The sequence below is a fragment of the Andrena cerasifolii genome, chromosome 6 (genome assembly GCF_050908995.1).
Source record: "Andrena cerasifolii isolate SP2316 chromosome 6, iyAndCera1_principal, whole genome shotgun sequence".
Lineage (NCBI taxonomy): Eukaryota > Metazoa > Arthropoda > Insecta > Hymenoptera > Andrenidae > Andrena > Andrena cerasifolii.
Genome location: NC_135123.1, coordinates 17,403,605 through 17,426,597, shown reverse-complemented (window position 1 = coordinate 17,426,597; position 22,993 = coordinate 17,403,605). Strand labels below are relative to the sequence as shown.

General features: G+C 46.8%; 4 protein-coding genes and 1 long non-coding RNA gene across 6 annotated transcripts; 4 read left to right on the top strand and 1 right to left on the bottom strand.

Annotated features, from left to right (window-relative positions):
- Positions 1 to 239: 239 nt before the first annotated feature.
- Muskelin (muskelin 1) lies at positions 240 to 6,862 on the top strand. 2 transcript variants are annotated; one of them, XM_076814891.1, is made up of 12 exons: positions 240 to 390; positions 610 to 679; positions 860 to 1,002; positions 1,073 to 1,277; positions 1,361 to 1,553; positions 1,626 to 1,861; positions 1,926 to 2,206; positions 2,273 to 2,447; positions 2,522 to 2,725; positions 2,802 to 2,993; positions 3,077 to 3,319; positions 3,818 to 6,862. In XM_076814891.1, exons 1-12 carry the CDS (start codon positions 302 to 304, stop codon positions 3,839 to 3,841), a joined length of 2,055 nt encoding a protein of 684 aa, XP_076671006.1. In that variant the 5' UTR covers positions 240 to 301; the 3' UTR covers positions 3,842 to 6,862. The 2 variants fall into 2 exon arrangements, with proteins under 2 accessions (XP_076671006.1, XP_076671005.1); XM_076814890.1 differs by having other exon boundaries at positions 3,401 to 6,862.
- A 1,114-nt stretch (positions 6,863 to 7,976) lies between these two features.
- LOC143370081 (dynein axonemal heavy chain 12-like) lies at positions 7,977 to 9,307 on the top strand (the record flags this gene model as incomplete). The annotated part of the gene is made up of 4 exons (XM_076814694.1): positions 7,977 to 8,225; positions 8,305 to 8,703; positions 8,759 to 8,969; positions 9,030 to 9,307. Coding segments are annotated over 4 exons (1,137 nt in total), but the record flags the coding sequence as incomplete, so codon positions are not given.
- Positions 9,308 to 9,388: 81 nt separating this feature from the next.
- On the top strand, positions 9,389 to 10,297 carry LOC143370171 (dynein axonemal heavy chain 12-like). The gene is made up of 3 exons (XM_076814905.1): positions 9,389 to 9,759; positions 9,818 to 9,911; positions 9,992 to 10,297. The coding sequence occupies exons 1-3, from the start codon at positions 9,389 to 9,391 to the stop codon at positions 10,148 to 10,150; spliced, it is 624 nt and encodes a 207-aa protein (XP_076671020.1). The 3' UTR covers positions 10,151 to 10,297.
- A 235-nt stretch (positions 10,298 to 10,532) lies between these two features.
- On the top strand, positions 10,533 to 22,559 carry Dhc62b (Dynein heavy chain at 62B). The gene is made up of 19 exons (XM_076814881.1): positions 10,533 to 10,799; positions 10,872 to 11,083; positions 11,151 to 11,268; positions 11,349 to 11,589; positions 11,666 to 11,912; positions 11,972 to 15,152; positions 15,982 to 16,583; positions 16,654 to 16,940; positions 17,011 to 17,264; positions 17,335 to 17,631; positions 18,078 to 18,573; positions 18,662 to 19,407; positions 19,487 to 19,840; positions 19,894 to 20,360; positions 20,417 to 20,574; positions 20,641 to 20,887; positions 20,980 to 21,385; positions 21,728 to 21,991; positions 22,053 to 22,559. Exons 1-19 carry the CDS (start codon positions 10,653 to 10,655, stop codon positions 22,401 to 22,403), a joined length of 9,075 nt encoding a protein of 3,024 aa, XP_076670996.1. The 5' UTR covers positions 10,533 to 10,652; the 3' UTR covers positions 22,404 to 22,559.
- LOC143370173 (uncharacterized) lies at positions 21,419 to 21,904 on the bottom strand. Its single transcript, XR_013085567.1, has 2 exons — positions 21,765 to 21,904; positions 21,419 to 21,679 (listed from the first exon to the last, which is right to left on the bottom strand). It is a non-coding gene; the product is annotated as an uncharacterized LOC143370173 (long non-coding RNA).
- Positions 22,560 to 22,993: the final 434 nt, after the last annotated feature.

Below are 22,993 nucleotides of genomic sequence, written 5' to 3'. Positions count from 1 at the left end.
TCCAATTATTTATGATAATTATGCCAGTTCTTACGCGCCTCTCGTTGTCCTCTGATAATAAGAAACAAGAGAATTGAAAAGAATCGACGTCTACGAAACCGTAAATACTAAGTAGAGTAAGTACGCGCGATCATGTTCAGCCGGTGTATTGTCGTACACCAGCACCGTTTACGTTTACCGGGTCTTGTTTTCGCATACGCTTAACGCTATACGCTCGCCTCTAGATACATAGCTACATACGTATATGCCCTATGAAAATGCCACACACGTTTAGTGCTGAAGCTTATGTCATTTGTGTAACATGGCGTCCAACGAGAATAGCGATTTTCAGAAAGTTTTGGAGTTTAAAATTTACAAGTACTCCAGTTTCTCTTCGACCTACGTGCCAGAGTAAGCATCCTCTGATATCCCGAGCATTTATTTACGAATGCAGCTTCGTAATTACAGGCTAAGAAGACGGTTGTTAGCCGATAATCATTCTCTAACCTAATGTAACGGTTATGATGAAACGGAACGCACGTTCTATACATGAAATTAGAAAATTAACAGCACCGATCACGCCGGATTAACTACCAAACTTCGAATTAACGTTTTCCTTTTCTATTTTAGAAATATCCTTGTAGATAAACCATCCGATCAGACGTCTCGCTGGTCTTCCGATATTGACAATTATCCACAGGTAAACATTATTCCAACGTAACACGATACATACATACGTGTTTACAATATCGAAGAAACCTTAAAGAAACCGTTCTGGACCATTCGAATCGTCGAGTTTTCTTCGATTCGTTTAATCTTGCTAGAACAGTTTACAAAACAATATATCTCGGTATCACAGGAATCTCCATTTTTCTTTCAGTTTCTCATATTAAAGTTGCAATGCCCTTCGGTCGTGAAAACAATTACATTCGGCAAATACGAGAAGACACACGTGTGCAATATAAAGAAATTCAAAGTATATGGCGGCTTGGAACCGGAAAATGTGATGGAGCTTTTAGAGAGGTGAGTCAAAAAGTGACGGCGCAAAAGGATAATTGTATATGTAGAATTAATAAGTAATCATACCTTTCAGTGGGCTAAAGAATGATTCTATACCGGAGACATTCGAGTTGAAGCATATACTAGGAAACGAGCAGAATTATTTTCCAGTTAGATATATAAAGATTCTTCCATTGCAATCATGGGGACCCAGCTTTAATTTCTCCATTTGGCACGTTAGACTAACAGGCATCGATGATTCCAACACAGTCAACCCTAGCATCGAATGGTTCAATGCGGTAATGAAAATATTAATGAGTTTCCTTAGACGTATGAATACACTTTGATGCTGTGTAACCAGTAAATAATGTTTGCGCTTCAGTACCGTCAGAAAGAAGTAATAAGACTGTGCATGAAACACTTTAGAAGACTCGAACAACCAGAAATTGTAGAAACTCTGCAAAGGGTTACCGGGGTTCCACTGGAGGATCCCAGACTGACAGGATTATATGATTTACTGGTCACAAAGGGGGATCATTTGCAAGCTGAACGTTTCATAAGTAACGCAGTGATGGGTAGGTATTTTCGTTCTTTGCTTATAGAATAGATGGGCGGAATCTCGGACGGTACTGTAATTCTCGTTGTAGTGGGTCTTTTAAACGACTACATCAACGTTCAGACTTATAGAACGGTCTGGACAAAATTGTCAACAAGCGATCCTAAGCCTGGAATGAGAGGAGGTCATCAAATGTTGCTCGATGCATCCGCGGAACTCCTTTACCTCTTTGGGGGATGGGATGGAAATCAAGACCTTTCGGACTTGTGGTCGTACAACATAGCGTCCAGCAAATGGACCGTCATATGTAAGGATACGGAAAGTATGGTAAGTAGTTGAAGACGAATGGGTATGGTTGGTCGGGGAATTGAAACTGATTGTCTAATTGTAGGGCGGCCCGAGTGCAAGATCTTGTCACAAAATGTGCCTCGATCCAGAACGTCGACAACTGTTTACCCTAGGCAGATACCTGGACACACAGTATAGAACTCCGGAAAACTTGAAGAGTGACTTTTTCGTTTACGATATCGAGTCGAACAAATGGACCCAAATATCGGAAGATACAGGAGTCGTAGGAGGACCTCAATTAATTTTCGACCATCAAATGTCGATGGACGTTGAGAAACGAACGATATACATTTTTGGCGGTCGAGTTCTTGTTTCCCCAACAAAGTAAGGTCAACGATATATGTAACGCTCGTGGGAACGAGCGTTTTAAAAGGTTTGATTAACTTATAGTTCCGATGAACACGGCATGGCACCCAGTTCGACCGAACCAATTTTCTCTGGATTGTATTCTTACCACGTACCAACCGGTACCTGGACCAGACTTGCCTGCGACATTGCCAGGCCATGCCCTCCTAACGTACCGACCATTAGATCTAGAGCCGGCCACTCTATGCTCTTCCATCCGGTACATACACATTACACTTACATCGCAAAAAGTTGCAATACAAGTTTTCTTATCGCTGCAATGGTTCTTTGCAGAGATCGAGGAAACTATATATTTTCGCGGGTCAAAGGGGTAAGGAATATCTGAGCGACTTTTTCACGTACGAAGTTGACACGAATAACGTGGAGCACATAAACTTCAATGACCTCGGTACAAAAGATTCGAATCACATTCCGGCGCCTGGTTTTACGCAAAAAGCGACGATCGATCCTGAGCTGGGTGAAATTTACGTTCTATCGGTTCGTATGGTGAAATTCTGGCGATTGACAATAATACATAAGGGTAATGGCCGTTGCATGTACACTCTCTGTTCAGGGTTTAAGTAAGAACAAAGACAAGAGAGACGATAATGTACAGAACTCTTTCTGGGTGTACGATATCAAGAACAACAAATGGTCTTGCATTTATCGAAACGAGAACGTTGGAGAAAAGTACTGGAGTAAAATGCAGGACTACGAACCGTGCCCGCGGTTCGCGCATCAGTTAGTTTACGATCACGTGAAAAAGGTTTGTCGGACAACGTTGACCAGCAACATCTCCGTCCATGTATCGTATTTCCCTATAATAGCCCTTACGTTATCTTTCGTTAGGTTCATTTTCTGTTCGGAGGAAATCCTGGAAGATCCTGTCTTCCAAACTTACGGCTGGATGATTTCTGGCAGCTGAAATTATGCAGGCCCTCGCACGAACAGATTCTTAAACGATGCAAGCTACTTATCAGGAAGCACAAGTTCGAAGAGCTAGCATTGAACAACAGCGTTGAAGCGCTCGAATATTTACAGACCAAAATATCGGAGATTATCGATCATAACGATGTGGAACAGACGAAAGAGGTATTGATATCTTTTATCAGTAACGGGTGAATACATTTTATTGATTTTGCATTTTGAACCTTATGCATTTCTTCGTTACAGTTTCAATTGTTAACGTCTATTCTATTCAGAGAACAAAACTCGTTATTAGGAGAATCCACGAATTCAAACGGTTCAGGCGGCGTATTAGGAAATTTAGTTAACACGGGCACGTCATTGTACTGTCCACCCACCCGCGATATTCATACTTTAAGAACCGAATTGTACGATAAGCTGACGGAATTCTTTCCCGAGTCGTTGACACAACCGCGCGCTAATTTGATCGATCTTTTACCCTTATGATCCGACACCGATTAAACTCCGATAGAATAATGTCTGAAAACATGAAACGAAGAGATTCCTTTTGCTTTTTTTCCCTCTTTTCATTTCTATTCTTTCCTTTCTTGCAGACGTATTTATGAATTATATGATATTCAAATGTGATTTTATCTTTAAAAAGGAAACGTTATTTTTATATAGCGTAAACTGTTCGTATCGTTTTAAAAGAAGCAAGAGGATTTACGCATAGAACGCAAATAGAAACAGAAACATACAATTTCATTTCTTTTCCATTAAAGGAGCTTGTAAAGAAGAAAGAGAATAATATATACATCATTGTGATACATTTAAGCAAAGAAGCAAAGAGTTAGGGTAATAGACATACGTTTTGTATCGAGTTTTCGTTTGCATTCGATTCTTCTATCTCGCGAATTCTGCTTTCTCGCTACATGTATGTATGTATGTATCTATGTATCTATGTACAATGTACGTACTCGCATACCTAGACCTGTTCAATTTCTTTCTAAACTTTAAGTTTTATTGTACGCTATTAAGAAACGCTACACTTGCCCGTATCAAGTGCTATCGTTATGACCGCTTTCTTTTCTTAAAAAGTCGAGCCGAGTTACCTTGCCAACGCGTACTGCTTAAATATTTCTGCGAATGATGTCGACGATCATTATCGTCCGAAGATATAAATATTAATTTCTATTGCTCTTTTTGTATGAGATAGAGAGGACGATTAAGAGGCGACTATATTTTAAGAGACCGTCTTCGTTTGACGCTTTGTTGTTGTATTTGTATCGACAGAAGGTTCCACAGACTTTTGCGAAACGAAAACTCGTGAAACGGATGAATAAGGAGTAATAATGAGTAACGAATAGTGAGTAGCGAGAGTGAGAATATTCTTCTATTTTGCTGGCTTCGCTCTGTTCACTAATTCAGATATTTTATATACAGTTTACGACTGCGAGAGCATCCTCTGTAGATCATACCGGGTAGTTACGTAGATCGATTAGCATCAGCGTTTGTATTCACGATGTAAGTTTACCACGAATGCCTCACGACAAATATTACGAGGAAACAGCGAGAGAAATCGTGCGCGATCCTAAATAATAATCTTCCTCGGTCGAGCTCGCTACGAATAACATATACATACATACATACATATATTTTTTCCTCTAACATACCTATGTACCTTAGAAGTTACGTTACTGACAGCTGTGCATCACTACTTAAGTATTTCATTGCCATGGGAAAAGAAACTGAAATGCCACACATTAGCTTGCGATAGGGATTTGTACAAAAAGGCAACTTGTTGCGCGAGCTTTGTTTTTACCGTCTTGTACATACATATATATATATATATACACATATATATTCTATACTTATAGGAAACGATAATCCGAAGTCACCATTCTATTGTTAACTCCTTTGTATTATAAGCGTTATTCGATGACACGCGCACGTTCTAGTGCTTCACGGAACATCTTGTATATATTTCATTGCTTTATACGGTGTATCTGTGTATCTGTTGGTCAGCAGCCGGTCGTCCCGCGACCGGCGAGAATGTAATTATTGGGAGGCAAGCGTATCGAGAGACCGTTCGAGACGAACGGGAAAATTATTCACACGCATCCTTTGTACATAACATTACGCGAGCAAGCGAAGAACGAAACGATTGTACAATTCGGTTATAGGATAGTACGTTAGCCAAGCGTTGTAAAAAGGAACACGAAGCGAGGGGAGTTAGACTAAAGGGGAGAGAGAGAGAGAGAGAGAGAGAGAAGAAGAAAAGGAGAGAAGAAAGATGCGAGACTTTCGTAAACGGACCGTGCCAGAGGTGTTTTACCCGTTACAAGTCTTTCTCAGATTGTCGGCGAGAACGGCAGCGATAAATTTTTCAATGGAAGGCTGTTAATACTTATCGCGTGATTAACGTGTACAGAACAGGCGTTTACCAAGTTTTATCAGCCGCGCTCGGGAACTATTTCATACACGAAAATGTTAGTTACAAATAGATGTTACGTTACAGTTACAGTTACGTACATGTATAGGCAGCGAGAAACGTTACTTCCACAAATGTTATAGGTATACCGAAATACCGAATATCAGATTTGCCTCAGGATTTTCTTCGATCATTTCATCCGCAAAATCGGCGAGAACGATCGACAGAGTTCTAAAGACGTGATATTCGAAGTTCTAGTCAGCTAACGTACGACTACGAGATCACGTATTGTCCTGTACCCCGACGGGTCGACACGAGCCGATCAATCTCCCATTTATAACCATTACTCTACATATACTTCCACTCTATTTCTACGCCCTATTCGTTTCTATCCAAAATCTCACAATCTTCTTTTCCAATTTATTGTTCATCTAATATCTAATGCGTACAATTTGTAAGCTAAAGGTTCGTTGGTTCTTTTAAGCGAGAAGGGACTGATGCCGTGCAGGGCGTTCTGGCATTAAACTGTGCCAATATGTCACCGCGAGTAAGAGCGAGAGGTCAAAGCTGCTTTATCAATCGGTCGCAGGAAAGCTAGTAAACAGACTTGGGAACAGTGAAACGTTATCCTGAAAGACGGAGAGGTTCAAGGGGGCCAATTGTTGTCTAGAGAAACCTCTCTTTTTTTCTAACTCGTTGATGCAGCATACTCGAAACTAACTTTCTATCTGCTTGCTGCTATTCGCCCTGTTGATATTACACATTGGCACAGTCTGATCGTTTTGGTCCGAGGATCCAGCCCGCGTCAGCGCATCTTCGATTATATTTTACAACGAACGAGCGTTTTCTTTTTCTGTACCGACAGATTTTCTCATTGTAACATTTAGGAGGTAGTCACGTTAATTTTTATGTTCAAATATAATCGTTTCGTTAACGTTGATCGAATGCATTTACTTTGGATCTTACTACCATTATGTCTACGTCGCTTCAAGTAATGCTATAAATTCTGCAGTCTACAGGATGGGACACGATTCGCCGTAGAAGCAAAAAGAACGCGATATCTTTTATATATGTAATTTTTCGCTGGCTGGCTTCTACCACGGATTCTGGCCCACCTCGTACATACGCGTGCATATAGCCTGTAGAAGAAAAAGATTTCGTGGACTTTTCGTAACCACTGTCGTCCATAACTGTAATTTTTTATATCTTTGACCGATCCTTTCAATGCTGTTTTGGTCGCGTTTATTGTACTATTTATAATTCTAAATATATTTCCCACGCAAATGGTACACGACAAACGCGCCTGTGATCATTCATTTATCCTCCACTGTGAACCCTACATTCGAAAAAAAAAAGAACAACACAGAAAGAAAGAACACATTCGTGTTTAATGTTAAATGCGTACAGAGAATTTCCGGCCGTTTGACGGACGGAGGAGGAGAGAAATTGTGATTTCTATGTGGAAAAATATCGACGAATAAATGACGGAGTCGAAAGAGGATGGAAATGCGTTTGACGGCGCAACGGAGGTGCAGACCATCGACTCTAAACCGAAGATTAAGCGATTCCCTGAGAAAGCGTTCAGGTTACAAAAGGTACGAGCTTGTTTGCCCCACGAATGCATTTGAAAATACATAGAGCATCGTTTAACTAATTGTTCCAAAAGCTGGACGTCGAGACGGTGCGCAGCGTGTTGGAATTAGCGGTTACACGATCCAAGATCTATCATGAAAGGAAGCCAAATGTTTGCCGGCCCACTGTGGAGTGTCTGCTGGGGCAACCTCAAGCCTTCTATTTCGCGAAGATGAAAGAGTTTGCGGACAATTTGCCCGCCAGTACCCTCCTTCCTGTACGCGATTCGCGTGCTTTCACACCGCTTCGAATTCTTGGAAATGCTACGATCCTTTCAGGAATGGGAGGAGAATATACGAGATCTAGTCGCGGCTCACCTACGACGGAAATACACGGAGATATTCGAGGAGCAAATGCTGGAAACGAAGACGCGTTATTACCGCGTGATACACGAGCTGGCCGTGAAACGGTTGATAGCTATAGAGTGCCAGGAACCGTGCAAAGTCCATTTCATACCGATACCGCCGTTTAAACTTCCCGGGCGGACCGAACTCTACCCCAAGTATTTGAAAAACCGTTGCGCGTTTATGAAAAGCTATTACTTACCCCACAGGCTGATGAGAAACATAGTATCCAGGGCGCAGCTGGTCATGCCGGAGTGGATTTGCGACTTTGGACGTTATCGGGCCCAGGGTTATCTTGATTTCAACAGGTTCTTCATTCCTCCTTAACAATTAATTCCCACCACTCCTGCCAATGTAGAGACGCGTGAGCTCCAGCAGTTGCAACTGCTAACGAATCTAATTGCTTGACGAGTGCCGATAACTAGCACAATCTTTAAGGTTCCTGGACTTGGTCGAAGTGGATACGAAAAAAGGCGCCCTCGCGGTCAGTAGCGCCTACTACGGCGACATCGTGCGCCTCATCTCTGAACCGCGCTACCTTCACGACGTACCTTCGCTCTCGCTACCCAACTTCCTCCGCTGCGCCAATAGCTTGCTCGGCCTTCAAGTGCTCGCGCGAATAATACAAAGCATCGAACATCTGCTGGAAATTCTAAACAACTGGCGAACCGTGCCGCTATTAAAAGTACGCTATTCCTTTGCCTCGACGAGCACGAGATTCGAATCGAAAGACGACCCAATCATATTGTTTGCCCCCCACCCAGTTGCAACTAAAATGCGAGGCGAACGAGCTGTTTCACAGCCCAACGATGGAGGACATTTTTCAATCTTTCCGCCACACCATCGATCACATCGCTCGCGTGGGGCAGACGCTACCACCGTTGGAGTCTTGGGTCGGCGTGAAAACCGATCAAGATCGTATCAGAGTGATAGTACCCGAATGGTACTTGGAGGAGGCGTATCAAAGGCTCGAGCAGGTTTTGGCAAACACTTTCAAACCGATGACCGACTACGTCACGGAGCTGCGCGACAAATTTCAAATGGTTTTCGATCCGGAGGCTCGCAGCAACATCGTGGCCTACGTCAGCACGGGGCGCAGCTTTCGAGAGTGCGCGAGCAAAGTGGAAGATTTTAACCGGTTCGTTCGAGAAATCAACGGAATGGTAAAGCACTTTGACTTCTCATTTAAAGTTTAAACGTACAGAAAACCGATTTCAGCTGGATCACGAGTACTTCTCGATCGGAAGTATGCGCCAAGTGGAGGCGAAGGCGGGCCTTCTTCGCTATACGAAAGGGACGCGCGAGTTAATCATCCAGGAATTAGTCAAGAGCCATCGGAACTTTAATCTCGAGATTTGCAATACTTTTGAAGAAATAAGAGAGCGAGCTTTGAACGTTCCTTCTACCACCAAAGAATTACTGGAATTAGGTGAATCCTTGCACGCGTAAAGCTAATTAATTAATTTCATGTCTAATTACGAAATTTCAGGTGCGTACATGCTGGTTGCCGCGTCTACGACGATGAGGTCGTTAGAGGAACAGATCACGGCGTCGTTGCACATGATGGCTTCTTTAATCGGAATGACAAGCCTGGCGAAAGATCACATCGAATTAAACAACACCACTATCCACTGGCTGAAGAGCATCAGACCGGTGTTTGAGCAAAACAGCGCCATGTACGAGGCAACCAAGTGGGAGCTGGAGGAGAAGCTCCATAAGAGAATCGAGGTGTTAAACGCGGATGTGCGGGACATGTTTCCTAGGTGAATACCATCTGGGCCTTTCCCCTTAACGGGTAATGCCACTGTATGGTTCTATCGTCACCTCGTCATTGCCAGATTAGCAATTATGAACGATATGGACGACGCGGAGCGTATACGGGAGTACATCGAGGACATGCGAAAATTCGCGCGCGACTTGGATCGCATGGACGAGAGGGTCAAGTCGATCAACGACGAGGAGGCACTCTTCCAGTATCCCTTGTCTGAATATCCGCGCATCGCCGAGCTCAAGGAGAACATAATACCGTATTACGCGCTCATCTACCGCGGTTACCAATGGCAGAGGCATCGCGATGTCTGGTTAGACGGCCCGTTCGAGTACTTGGAGGCCAACGATATCGACGACAAGACGAGCGCGTACTTCAACGACTTCACCAAAATCAGCAAACACTACAGGACCAAAATAAAGATGGAAAACGCGATGAACTATATGTACAGGTAGCTATACGAGATAAAGCGGAAGAGTAAAGCTTGTAACGGCTCCTCCGTCCGTTAGTTTCGTAGGATCGCCGGACGATCCGGATCCGTTGCAGCAGCCAGCGCCTTTGAAACTCTGCCATCAACTGATCGAGGATACCAAGTTGTTTAAGGTAAAGCACGTGGCGCGAAGATGATTCGATTAGGAAATTCTTGCTGATCGCTGTCGTTGCGTTGCGTTGCGTTGCTGCAGAAATACGTGCCGCTGTTGACGATTGTACGAAATCACGCGCTGAGGCAGGTTCACTGGGACGACATGTCCTCTATAGCTGGCTTCGATCTGACCCCCGATGCGGGGACAACCTTTCGCAAGATCATAAGAATGAATTTGTTGGAGAACCTGGAGAAGTAATAGCAGCATTGTTGGATGGCGTAGGAGCGTAGAAGCATAGGTAACCGAGCGAGCTAATCGAATGTTGTGCTCGTCCAAGATACGAGATGATAAGCACGAGCGCGACCAAGGAACTTTTCCTGGAGGAGTCGTTGCAGACGATGATTGGCGAGTGGGACGGCGTAGTCTTCACCACCGTCCCGCACAAAGAGTCGGGGGTGCATATCTTGACGCATCTGGACGATATTCAAGCCCAACTGGAGGAGCACATCGTGAAAGTACAGGCGATGAGGGGTTCCGCGTTCGTCAAGCTCATCGAGGAGGAAGTTAAAGACTTTTACTTTCTCTTACGTCGAATACAGTCGACGATCGACGAATGGACGAAAGTACTTATAAAATCTTCATCGTACTTCTCGCTGACGTGTACTTTGAATTTTTCTAATCAAGACGTTGAATTACGATTAACGAGCCGCGCAACGCCAGACCCTAGCCGTCCGTTTTATGCCAGGTGCAAATACAGTGGATGTACTTGCTGCCGATCTTCTCGAGCAAAGACATCGTGGCGCAATTGCCCGAGGAGGAGTCGCTGTTCATTCAAGTGGACAGGATATTCCGTAGCGCGATGAATGCCGTGGTGAATGATCCTCGGGTTCGAGAGACCGCGGGCTCCGTAAGCGCAGACGAATGAATACATAATTACGGGCGCGGGCGCAAGACTAACGCGCGGGTACCTTATACCTAGGCGGGTCTCTTAGAGATCTTGCAAGAAGCAAACACGCTGATGGAGAAAGTCAACGATGGGGTACTGAATTACTTGGAGAAAAAGAGGCTTTTCTTCCCGCGATTCTTTTTCCTCAGCAACGACGACATGCTCGAAATCCTATCCGAAACGAAGGAACCCCTCCGCGTGCAACCGCATCTTAGGAAATTGTTCGAGGGAATAAACAGGCTAGGGTGAGCAAGAATCGTAGGCCGTAGAGAATGTAGACGAACATTGTACATTCATCTACCATGTTGGCAGGTTTAACGAGCAAATGGAGATATACTCGATGGTCAGCGAAGACAACGAGGAGGTGGCTATGCAAGTAAAGATCTCGACGGCTGCGGCGAGAGGCTGCGTAGAACTGTGGCTGGCTCAGGTACGCAACCAAGTCACCTACGTACACAGCCACGTGAATATCTATGTACGCGGATTTACGGGGATTACGCGAGATTGCAGGTCGAGGAAGGAATGCTGAAATCTATAAGGCACGAAGTCCTTATGAGCTACTTGGACTACGAAGTAAACCAGCGAGTGGTATGGGTTCTAATATGGCCTGGCATGGTGGCCCTGTGCGTCAGTCAAGTGTATTGGAGCATGGAAGTGCAGAACAGTCTAATGACTCGCATTCCTTCAACGATGGACACGCTCTACGCCAAACTGAAAGATCAGATTATAGACATGGTTGAACTGGTTAGAGGTAGTGAATTGGGGTCTGGCTCAGCTATTCGCTGCTGGTAACAGCGTAACAGTGTACCCTGATGTTTGTTTCTCAGGGCCACTGTCCAAACAAAACCGTACTACGATGAACGCTGTGATCACGCTGGACGTGCACGCCATGGACGTGGTCAAGGACTTGATCGACAAAAAGATCATAGACGAGACCGATTTCGAATGGCTGTCGCAATTGCGCTACTATTGGGAAGACGACGTGTTCGTTAGGATCATATACACGACGGTGCCTTACTCTTACGAATACATTGGCAACCAGTCGCGTCTCGTGATTACTCCCTTAACGGATAGGTAGCCAAGCCAGTTGTTCACGGATAAGTTTGCAGTGTTTAAAAATCTGCTCCTTCTAGGTGTTACCGGACGTTGATTGGGGCGTACTCGTTGCACTTGAACGGGGCACCGGAAGGCCCAGCCGGCACCGGGAAAACCGAGACGACGAAAGATTTGAGCAGGGCGGTGGCGGTGCAGTGCGTGGTGTTCAATTGCTCGGAGGGCCTGGACTACAAGAACATGGGCAAATTCTTCATGGGTCTGGCCGCGTGCGGAGCGTGGTCCTGCTTCGACGAATTCAACCGAATCGAGCTGGAGGTGTTGTCGGTGGTGGCGCAACAGATCCTCTGCATCACCCAAGCGGTACGCGCCCACCAGGACAAGTTCATTTTCGAAGGGATCGAATTGAAGTTGAACCGCCACGTCTACATCTGCATCACGATGAATCCTGGGTACGCGGGTCGCTCCGAGCTTCCCGATAATCTCAAGGTTCTTTTTAGAACGGTAGCGATGATGGTGCCCGACTACGCGATGATTGCCGAGATATTTCTCTACTCCTCGGGGTTCAGTAGCGGTCGCGAGCTCTCCACCAAGATCGTGACCACCTACAAGCTCTGCTCCGAGCAGCTGTCGTCGCAGTCGCACTACGACTATGGCATGAGAGCCGTCAAGACGGTACTGACGGCCGCCCAGAACATCAAGCTGCAGTTCCCCGAGGAGGACGAGGCGGTGCTTCTACTCCGATCGGTAATCGACGTGAATCTACCGAAATTCTTGGCCCACGACGTGCCGCTTTTCCAAGGCATCATCTCCGATCTGTTCCCGGGCCTGAAACTTCCCACCCCGAGTTACGACGTGCTTCTCAAGGCCGTCCGCCAAGTCACCGAGAAGCGGAATTTGCAGCCGGTCGACGGGTTCCTCTTGAAGATCATACAGACGTTCGAGATGATGATCGTTCGCCACGGGTTCATGCTGGTCGGGGACCCGTTCGGCGGGAAAACCTCGGTACTCTACACTCTGGCCGATGCTCTGACCTTGATGCACGAATGGGGCGATCCGAACGGAGCGGTGACCAAGTACTGCACGATCAACCCAAAGTCCATAACTCTGAACCAGCTGTACGGATCCTTCGACAGCGTCTCGTCCGAATGGACCGACGGCGTGTGCGCGGTCGCCTTTCGCAGGTTCTCCACCGAGGACACGCTCGATAGGAAGTGGATTATCTTCGACGGGCCCGTGGACGCATTGTGGATCGAGAACCTCAACACCGTTCTCGACGACAACAAGAAGCTCTGCCTGACGTCCGGCGAGGTAATGGCAATGTCCAACGTCATGTCCATGATCTTTGAGGCGATGGATCTTCTGCACGCGTCTCCCGCCACGGTGTCCCGCTGCGGAATGATTTACGTAGAGCCGCGCGTTCTCGGCTGGCAGCCGTTCGTCCAGTCTTGGGTGAGCGCGCTAAATCCCGAGTGGAAGGACTATTGCGCGGAGAACATCGACCAGCTGTTCCAGTGGCTGATCGCTCCCTGCTTGGAGTTTAGTCGGAAGACGTGTCGCTTCACCATCACCGCCGGGCAAATTCACCAGGTCGTCTCTACCACCGTACTGTTCGAGATATTCATGGAGGAGGCGGTCGAGCAGAATCCAAACGCCTTCGAGCAATTCCTAGTGTCTTGGCTACAGGCGACGATGCTGCTCGCGGTGGTCTGGGGAGTGGGCGGCACGCTCGATCTCGACTCCCGTTCAAAATTCAACGAGTACTACTTGAGCCTGTGGAGGAACGAGCACAAGGAGCATCCGTTGCCAGAATTCCTGGCCGAGGTGCTGATTTCCATGCCGGCGGACGACTTGATCCACGACACCTATTACACGTATCGAGGTAGAGGCGCTTGGAGGAGATTCTCGGACCTCGCCAGGCAAGAGGAATTCCTTGAGACGGGGAGCATCGTCCAGCTGATGATTCCCACCGTCGACACCGTCAAGTATCAGTCCTTGTTCCTGAAGCTCGTCAAGTATCGGAAACGGTTCCTACTCTATGGGGAAACCGGCACCGGCAAGAGCGTCTACATAAAAGACCTGATCATGAACAAGCTATCGCAGGACGAGTATCTGCCCAATTTCGTCACGTTCACCCCGCATATCACGGCCGCGCAGACGCAGGAGTTGGTGGTGCTGAGGCTGTACAAGAGGCGCAGGGATCAGTTCGGCCCCATGCCCGGTACCCATTGCATCGTGTTCATCGACGACGTCAACATGCCCAGCAAGGAGGTGTACGGCGCGCAGCCGCCGATCGAGCTCCTTCGCCAGTTCTTCGACCACCAGATTTGGTTCGACCTGACGCAACCGGAACCCATCTACGTCTACGACACCATGTTCGTGTGCGCGATGGCTCCTCCGGGAGGCAGCAGGCAGGAGCTGTACCACAGGTTTCTCAGGCACTTCAATCTCTTCACCATCAACAACTTCTCCGAGGACACTGTCATCCGGATCTTCAGCAACATCGCGTTCATAGGGCTGCAACGAAACGGCTTCACCACCGCGGTCACGTCGACCATCAACGAGATCGTAAGCGCCACCATGAATATCTACGTTAACGCTAAGCTGGAGCTGAGACCGACGCCGACAAAGTCTCACTATCTATTCAATCTCCGCGATTTCTCCCGCGTGATAACCGGCTGCGCGATGATCAGAGAGGAGTCCGTCACATCCAGAACCGACTTTACGAAACTGTGGGTGCACGAGATCTTGCGTGTGATCGGGGATCGTTTGATCGACGGGACCGATCGGCAATGGCTGTTCCTCAAAATCAAGGATGCGGTAGGCAGCAACCTGAAGGAGACGTTCGACACGGTGTTCGATTATCTGCCAAAGTACGACGACCAATTGACGGAGGAAAGCCTGCGGGGCCTGATATTCGGTAACTTTATGGACGTGGACACGACCCCCGCGGATCGTCGGTACGAGGAAGTGAAGTCGATGGAGGAGTACTTGGAAGTGGCGAGCTCCAGCCTCGAGGACTATAATCTCACGCACAAGCACAAAATGGACATCGTCCTGTTCCGTTACGCTCTAGAACATTTGGGCAGAATCTGCCGTATACTGGTGATCCCCTGCGGTAGCTTGCTGATGGTCGGCGTGGGCGGGTCCGGTAGACAATCGTTGACGAGGCTGGCTTCCAGCATGGTTGGCCACGGCCTCTTCCAGCCGGAGATCGGTAGCGGGTACGGCATGCAAGAATGGAGGGAAGATATAAAAAAGGTTTCCACGCTGTGTATCGTATCGTATCGCATCGTAACGTCGCACAGTGGGACGAAACGTAGACATCTCTGGACATGGCTGTATCTTTGTTGAAAAACATCCTATTTCGATGAGGGTTAACATATCTTAAAGACAAATGATTATATTTTCAGACAGCGAACGTGAAAAAGTGTAAAAAATATTGTTTGCACTCTCTAGCATTTGACAAACATCAACAAATTTTTGAGGGCGGATTTTAAAAGTAATCGATCGAAAAGTAAAAAAGTTCAAACTTTAAAATGCTCTTTGTTTTATCAACTTCGGACGAATTTTAGCAAAGTTATGGGACTTTGAAAATCGAGCAAATTTTAAAATAGTTCTGTCCAGTTGTCGATGCAAATATCCCACTGTGCGTCGAGTAGAAGAGATTAGAAACTATTATTCAGGAGGTGAACTATTATTTTCTGCAAAATTGAATATGAGAAAGGAAGGTATAAAACAGACAGTGGAACGAAACGTACAAATTGCTGGACATTCAAACTTCCCATAGACGTGTCATATCTCTATCAAAACATAAATAAAATCATTAAATTTTGGGTTCCTTTCACATTAACAACTTCTTAGCAATCAACCCTAATGTGTAGTATGATGGTAGATTTTTTTTCATTATTATAATGCTAGTCATTTACGCATTAATATGACAGCCATCTCCAGAAGTGAACGTATTTACTGTTAAAAATTCAGGATTTAAAATGTTTGAAAAGTTTATTTTTTCATAATTTCGCAACCATTAGTACTAAAAGAAAAAGCTCCCACTGTGCATCCGTTGTAACGTCTACGTCGGTGTTAGGTGCTGATGAATTCCGGCGGCCTGGGAAAAGATCACGTGTTCCTGTTCACCGAGGGCCAGATCAAGGAGGATATATTCCTGAACGACATCGACAGCCTGCTAAATTCGGGGGAGGTGCCGAACATATTCACCGTGGAGGAGAGGCAGGAAATCATCGAGAGCTGCCGTCTGGCCGCACAGGGGGGTAATCGGAACCTGGACATATCGGTGCTCTCGGTGCTGGCCTACTTCGTCAACCGCTGCAGAGAGAAACTGCACATAATGCTGTGCTTCAGCCCCATCGGCGACACCTTTCGAGCGAGACTTCGTCTCTACCCGAGCCTGGTCAACTGCTGCACGATCGACTGGTTCGACGTGTGGCCGGAGGATGCTCTCGAGCGGGTAGCTATGCGCAGCACCACCGACATCAACGTCGACGAGCAGGTGAAGACCAACGCCGTGCTAGCCTGCAAATACTTTCACGTTTGCGCCAAAGACATCAGCAGTCGGTTCTACGATCTGACCGGTAGGAAGACCTACATCACCACCGCTGGATTCCTCGATCTCATACGAACCTATGCGGAGCTGATGAGTGAAAAGCAGGAAGAACTCAGCCTTGCGAGGTATAACTACGCGGTTACGATATCTATTACCTGATCGCAGCGCTGGCGCTGTTCCGGTTGTTTGGATCAGAGATCGGTACGTGAACGGATTGGACAAACTTGACTACGCGGCTGAGCAGATCAGTCAGATGAGGGTGACGCTCTCGAAGCTGCGGCCCCAACTAGAAGCATCCGCCAAAGAAACCGCCGAGACCATGAGGAGAATCGAGACTGAGAATATCAGCGTGGAAAAGGCGAGGATCATGGTGAAGAGGGACGAGGACATGGCAAACGTGCAGGCCGAAGTCGCGATGAATTTGAAGACGGAATGCGAGGCCGATCTGGCGGAAGCTCTACCCGCTCTGGAAGACGCCATTGGTACGTAATTACGTATCTGTTCCAGGCTCTGCCTTCGAACCCTGCCTAAACGGTCATTCCGCGATCACAGCCGCCCTAAACACTCTCAAGCCGGCCGACATAGCTGTGGTCAGGACCATGAGAAGCCCCCCGGCCGGAGTGAGGCTAGTAATGGCGGCAGTTTGCGTCATGCTGGACATACCACCTGCAAAAATCGAAGATCCAAACACTGGTAAGAAGATAGTAGATTACTGGGGTCCCAGTAAACGTTTACTAGGTGACATGAGATTCCTGGAGACTTTACGGCAATACGACAAGGATAACATACCCCCCCACATCATGCAGGTATCGGGAATCCCGCGAACAATGCTGAATCTTGCGATGAGTAGATTCTATACCTTCTCGGGATGTTTAGGAAATCAAAAAAACCTACATGACCGACAAGAACTTCGAGCCGAAGAAAGTGGCGAGGGCGTCTTCGGCAGCCGAGGGTCTCTGCAAATGGGTGAGGGCGATGGTCCTGTACGACGAGGTGGCCAAGGTAGTCGCGCCCAAGAGGATGGCACTCGATACAGCGCAGCGAGACTACGAGAACACGGTCAAGTTCCTGAAGGAGAGGCGCGAGATGCTCGCCGAGCTGACCGCCAAGCTGGCCATTTTACACGAGAGCTTGAAGGCGACCCTCGCCCAGAAGATACACCTGGAGACCGAGGTAATATGCTTCTATTACTATTCAATATCAACTCAAAACTGCAGTATATGCCTAATATACATATTCTGAAAGAGAATTAAAAGCTGCATAAAACCCAGGTACAGTTGAATTTATTTAAATAACAAACAAAAACCCTACATAACATTAAACAAGACAAAAAAAAAATTAAAGCCAACAAAAAGTTGCCGCTTTTGAATATTATTAAAAAAAATGTAATATTTTGTGGAGGCACCTTTTGCTTTTAGGACAACCTACAAAGTTACTATGTATAAACGTGGTCTTTGTCGGCCCCAAAAATGTGTTATCCCGTTCAATATCATATAACACTTTTGTTAGTCAGTTAAATAAATTCAACTTCAACTGAGTTTTATATATAAATAGAACAAAGCGGAAAAGTTGTACCTTTTTTATCCGCCGACACGAATTTACCATTTTCCTATTTCTAGGTGACCAACTGTAGGAACAAGCTGATTCGCGCGGAAAAATTGATCAGTGGCTTGGGGGGAGAGAAAGATCGTTGGACGTCCGCGGCAGAGAATTTACAGAAATCCTACGACACCCTGCCTGGCGATCTGCTCATCTCCTGCGGTATGATAGCCTACCTGGGACCGTTCACGACGGTTTATCGACTCGAGAGCATGGACAAATGGATGGCGCACGTTAGGATGTTGAGGATACCCTGCTCTGGGAATTACGACTTCGTCGAGGTACTGGGCTCCGAGATCAAGATAAATTCTTGGAACATCTTTGGACTGCCACGGGACTCCTTCTCCACCGAGAACGCCATCATTATGGACAACTCCAAGAGGTGGAGCTTGTTCGTGGATCCTCAGAGCCAGGCGAACAAATGGATTCGTAATATGGAGAGACAGAACAAACTGGAAATCGTCAAACTCACCGACTCGGGATACATGAAAGTGATAGAACTGGCTCTGGAGTATGGTACGTAATATGGTGCGTACGCTTGCTTGAGTAGCTACTACGAGACAATGTGTGATTAGCGCAGAGAAATGATTAACGCTCGCTCTAGGAAAGCCTGTACTGATCGAGAACGTTCTTGAGCAACTGCAGGCAGCTCTCGACCCGATACTAGAGAAATCTATCTACAAAATGGGCACCATGTGGTTCATCAGCGTCGGCGAGAAAGTGATCGAATACAATACACGGTTCAGGCTGTACATCACCACGAAACTACGGAATCCGCACTACCTGCCGGAAGTGTTCAACAAAGTGACGGTGATTAATTTCGCGTTAACCATGAACGCTCTGGAGGATCAGCTGTTGGGTATCGTAGTGGCGAAGGAGAGGCCAGACTTGCAGGAGAAGCGAGAGTATCTGATCGTCCAGAGCGCTGCGAACAGAAAAGCCTTGAAGCAGGTGGAGGACAACATTCTCAAGACCCTGTCGGTATCCGGCTCCAGTATCTTGGAGGACGAGGAAGCCATTGAGATCCTGGACTCCTCCAAGATTCTCTCCATCGACATAATCAGGAAGCAGTCTTCCGCCAAGAAGACGGAAATACAGATCGAGGGGTTTCGACAGAGTTACAAGCCGATCGCGGTGCACAGCTCCGCCCTTTACTATACGATCACCGACCTGCCCAACATCGATCCCATGTATCAGTACTCGTTGACGTGGTTCATCAATTTGTACGTCAATTCCATCGACACCGCCCACAGAAGTAAAATCCTCGAGAGAAGGCTGATGTTTCTGCGCGAAACCTTCACGTACAATTTGTACCAAAACGTCTGCAGATCGCTGTTTGAGAAAGACAAGGTAGGGAGCTTTATTGAAGATTTCTCGATTTCTCGACGATACCGAAGGCTTTCGTTTCCTATCGACCCCTACCAATCAGGTCCTGTACTCGTTCGTATTGTACACGACGATCCTGCTGACGGAGAAGGCGATCACCGTAGAAGAAGTGGCGTTTTTCTTATCCGGGGGTGTCGCGTTGGCCGCGATCCCGAACAATCCTGCCTCTGGTTGGCTCTCGGATAAATCCTGGGGCGAAATATGCAAGGTGCACGTTTTACCGAGCTTCGCCCAATTTCGGAGCAGCTTCGCTCGCGACCTGAACGCGTGGAGACGGTACTACGATCTGTTGAATCCAGAAGACTCACCGATCCCTTCGCCGTGGGAAAAGACGTTAACGCCGTTTCAAAAGTTGATCGTCACCAGAATGATTAGGACCGACAAAGTGATGATCATGGTAAGGGTGCTCGGACACGCTAAAAAAAAAACCTAATGAAATGCCTATATCAGCTACAGAAGTTCGTCCGAGTCGGAATGGGCCTGCATTTCATCGTGCCTCCGCCCTTCGACATCTCCAAGTCCTTCGCGGACTCCAACTACTTGATACCGTTGATCTTCATCCTATCCCCGGGATCCGACCCGATGGAGGCGCTCACCAAATTCGCCGACAGCATGAACTACCTCGAGAAGTTTCATTCCATCTCGCTGGGCCAGGGTCAAGGGCCTATCGCGCAAAGGCTCATCGACCACGGGCAGGAGAGCGGCGAGTGGGTGTGCTTGCAAAACTGCCACCTGGCCGCCTCCTGGATGCCCACCTTGGAAACCATCTGCGAGAACTTTGACCCTTCCAACACGCACGCCAACTTCCGCCTATGGTTGACCAGCTACCCCTCCGAGCAGTTCCCCATCACGATCCTGCAAAACGGTGTCAAGATGACCAACGAGCCTCCGACCGGATTGCACAACAACATCACGAGGTAAGATTATTCTCGATAGGAAACTATTCTACGAGTAAAGTGACTGAAACTCCTAGGTCGTATAAATCCGAGGCAGCGAGGGAGCCGGAGTTCTTCGACAAGGACCCAAAGAAGAAGAGGGAGTATTCAAAGTTGCTCTACGGCCTGTGCTTCTTCCATGCCGTGGTGCAGGAGAGACGCAACTACGGAGCCCAGGGCTGGAACATAAAATACGGTGGGTACCATGCGAGAATAGCTGACCCGATTACTAATTAGTACGAGTAATATTCTTCGGGGGCAGGCTTCAACGAGTCGGACCTTCAAATATCCGCCCAGCAACTTCAGCTCTACATAAACGACTACGAAGAGGTTCCGTTCAAAGCGATCGTGTATCTGACGGGGGAGTGCAATTACGGCGGGAGGGTAACGGACGACAGGGATCGGAGATGCTTGAACACGATACTACAAGATTTTTACAGCAAGCGCGTGCTCACGGATCCGAATTATTGTTTCGTCGACATAGGTCCCGAATACGGCCTGCCGAAAAAGTACTCGCGCCTTCCTTTCGGAGGGTGATCATCCATGCGCGAGCAAGGAGAAACTAACTTTCCCTTTCCCTTTTCCATGCAACGCCTCGCAGATTCGAGTACGAAGACTATATAAAACAAATCGAAGAGATTCCCTTGAATCCACCGCCGGAGGCTGTAGGGCTACACATGAACGCTGGAATAACGAGGGATCTCGAGCTGGCGAATAATTTCTTTCTCTCGATGTTGCTGGTCCAAGGAACAGGAGCGGTGGGCGACACCTCGAAACAGGACGAGATACTGCTCAACATCAAGAAAGATATATACGAGAAAATGCCCCAACTGTACGACATCGAGGAGGCACAGAAACAGTATCCCGTCGTCTACATGGAGTCTATGAATACGGTGCTGATACAGGAATTGGAGAGATACAACACCCTCCTGCGTGAAATTAGACAATCCCTCGTTATGCTCGAAAGCGCGGTCCAGGGCCTGGTAGTGATGACTCCTGATCTCGAGGTAGGTATTTAAAAAACAAGTACATCAATAAAGTATATTACAAACTCATAAACTGTAATAGAAAATAACAAAATCTTCGATTTTCAAATAAGTAGGAAATGTCCCTTTTACGACTAGGTGCATTACAATTGTAATTGTAAATCTTAATGATACAAAACAACGGAATCGCACCGTAAAATAGCACCTCTCCCCTACGCCACCCACGATCAACGATCGCGTTCACCTCACCGCTTCCTAACAGTTGCTCGCTGTCCAGCTAGGTTGGCAACCGCTGGCGTACATCAACGTATATAGCTAGAATATTCAGAAATTACAGAAATTACGCATTCTACGAAATTACAGGTTCTAGCCGTCTGCATCCTGAGCGGGCGTATCCCACCTTCGTGGATGAAAGCGTGCGCCTATCCGAGTTTAAAACCATTGGCGGGCTTCGTCATCGACTTTCTCCATCGACTCAAGTTTTTCCAAAATTGGTTGGTCGAGGGGAAGCCGGCCACCTTCTGGATATCCGGATTCTCGTTCGTGCACGCTTTCCTTACGGCGGCCACGCAGAACTTTGCGAGGAAATACAAGATCCCCATCGACAGAATTGATTTCGATTTCAAGGTACATACCCGTTGCTTAATTCTATGGCGGAAGCTCGGTAAATATTCTCGCCACTCGCTAGGTAATTGCTGCGTTCGAATCGGACGTGTCGCCAGCCGACGGTGTTTACGTGTACGGGATGTACCTGGTCGGTGCGAGATGGGACATGCCGAATATGTTGCTCGAGGAAAGTATCCCAAAAATCCTTTGGGATCCCATGCCGATCGTCTGGTTGAAACCGAGCCCGGCCGAATCCATTCGTCCGCAAGGCCGATACGAGTGCCCTCTTTACCTAACTTCCGCGCGTTTCGGCATCCTCAGGACAACAGGACACTCCAGCAATTACGTATTGTCCATCCTCCTCGACACCACTTATCCTGTCAGCCACTGGATCAAGAGAGGATTAGCTCTGATCTGTCAACTGGATAATTAAACCATTCCACCACGAATTACTGTAAAGAAACGCGTTGAGCTAGAATTTAAACAAATTATATGTTATTTTAATTACGTTTATTAAGTAGGTAATATAACAAATGTAAAAGTAGAAAAATTAAGTAGGTATTGAAAAAAAATACATAAATTAATTAAACCAGTTTTTTTTTCAGAAATAGTTTCTAACGAAACTCTTTGTTTTATGTGCTAGGGGAATAGTGTCAATGTCTCCTGCTTTCTCGTCTATATACCCACTTTTATACCAGGAATACTGAAATAAATGTGCCTATCTCGGTGAAGACAGTTGGTTGTGCACAAGCGACTGTAATTTAATAATATTATTCCTTAAATGTAGATTAATATCGGAATTGTATAACAGTACATCGTCAGAAAAGCGTCTAACGTAATTTTTCCACACTCTAAATCCGTACACATCCAGAGGCTGGATTCGTCTCGTGGTACCTTGTGGTATTTTCTTAATTATGATTTCTTTACCAGCTGGTTTCGCACTATGCGCATCTTGTTCGCAGTGTCCACTCCAAGAATCTAGCAATAATACACTTGCTCCATTTGTTTTAGGAAAGAATACCT

What these genes read in the sequence shown, in the direction of transcription:
- LOC143370171 (XM_076814905.1), top strand. Translation starts at nt 9,389, where the DNA reads ATGAACGATATGGACGACGCGGAGCGTATACGGGAGTACATCGAGGAC. An exon ending in GCGATGAACTATATGTACAG is followed by an intron (nt 9,760 to 9,817) that starts GTAGCTATACGA and finishes TCCGTCCGTTAG; the next exon opens with TTTCGTAGGATCGCCGGACG. An exon ending in AGGATACCAAGTTGTTTAAG is followed by an intron (nt 9,912 to 9,991) that starts GTAAAGCACGTG and finishes GCGTTGCTGCAG; the next exon opens with AAATACGTGCCGCTGTTGAC.
- Muskelin (XM_076814890.1), top strand. Translation starts at nt 302, where the DNA reads ATGGCGTCCAACGAGAATAGCGATTTTCAGAAAGTTTTGGAGTTTAAA. An exon ending in TCTTCGACCTACGTGCCAGA is followed by an intron (nt 391 to 609) that starts GTAAGCATCCTC and finishes TTTCTATTTTAG; the next exon opens with AAATATCCTTGTAGATAAAC. An exon ending in GTGAAATTTACGTTCTATCG is followed by an intron (nt 2,726 to 2,801) that starts GTTCGTATGGTG and finishes CTCTCTGTTCAG; the next exon opens with GGTTTAAGTAAGAACAAAGA.
- Dhc62b (XM_076814881.1), top strand. Translation starts at nt 10,653, where the DNA reads ATGTACTTGCTGCCGATCTTCTCGAGCAAAGACATCGTGGCGCAATTG. An exon ending in CGCTCTGGAAGACGCCATTG is followed by an intron (nt 16,941 to 17,010) that starts GTACGTAATTAC and finishes CCGCGATCACAG; the next exon opens with CCGCCCTAAACACTCTCAAG. An exon ending in GAATACGGCCTGCCGAAAAA is followed by an intron (nt 20,888 to 20,979) that starts GTACTCGCGCCT and finishes AACGCCTCGCAG; the next exon opens with ATTCGAGTACGAAGACTATA.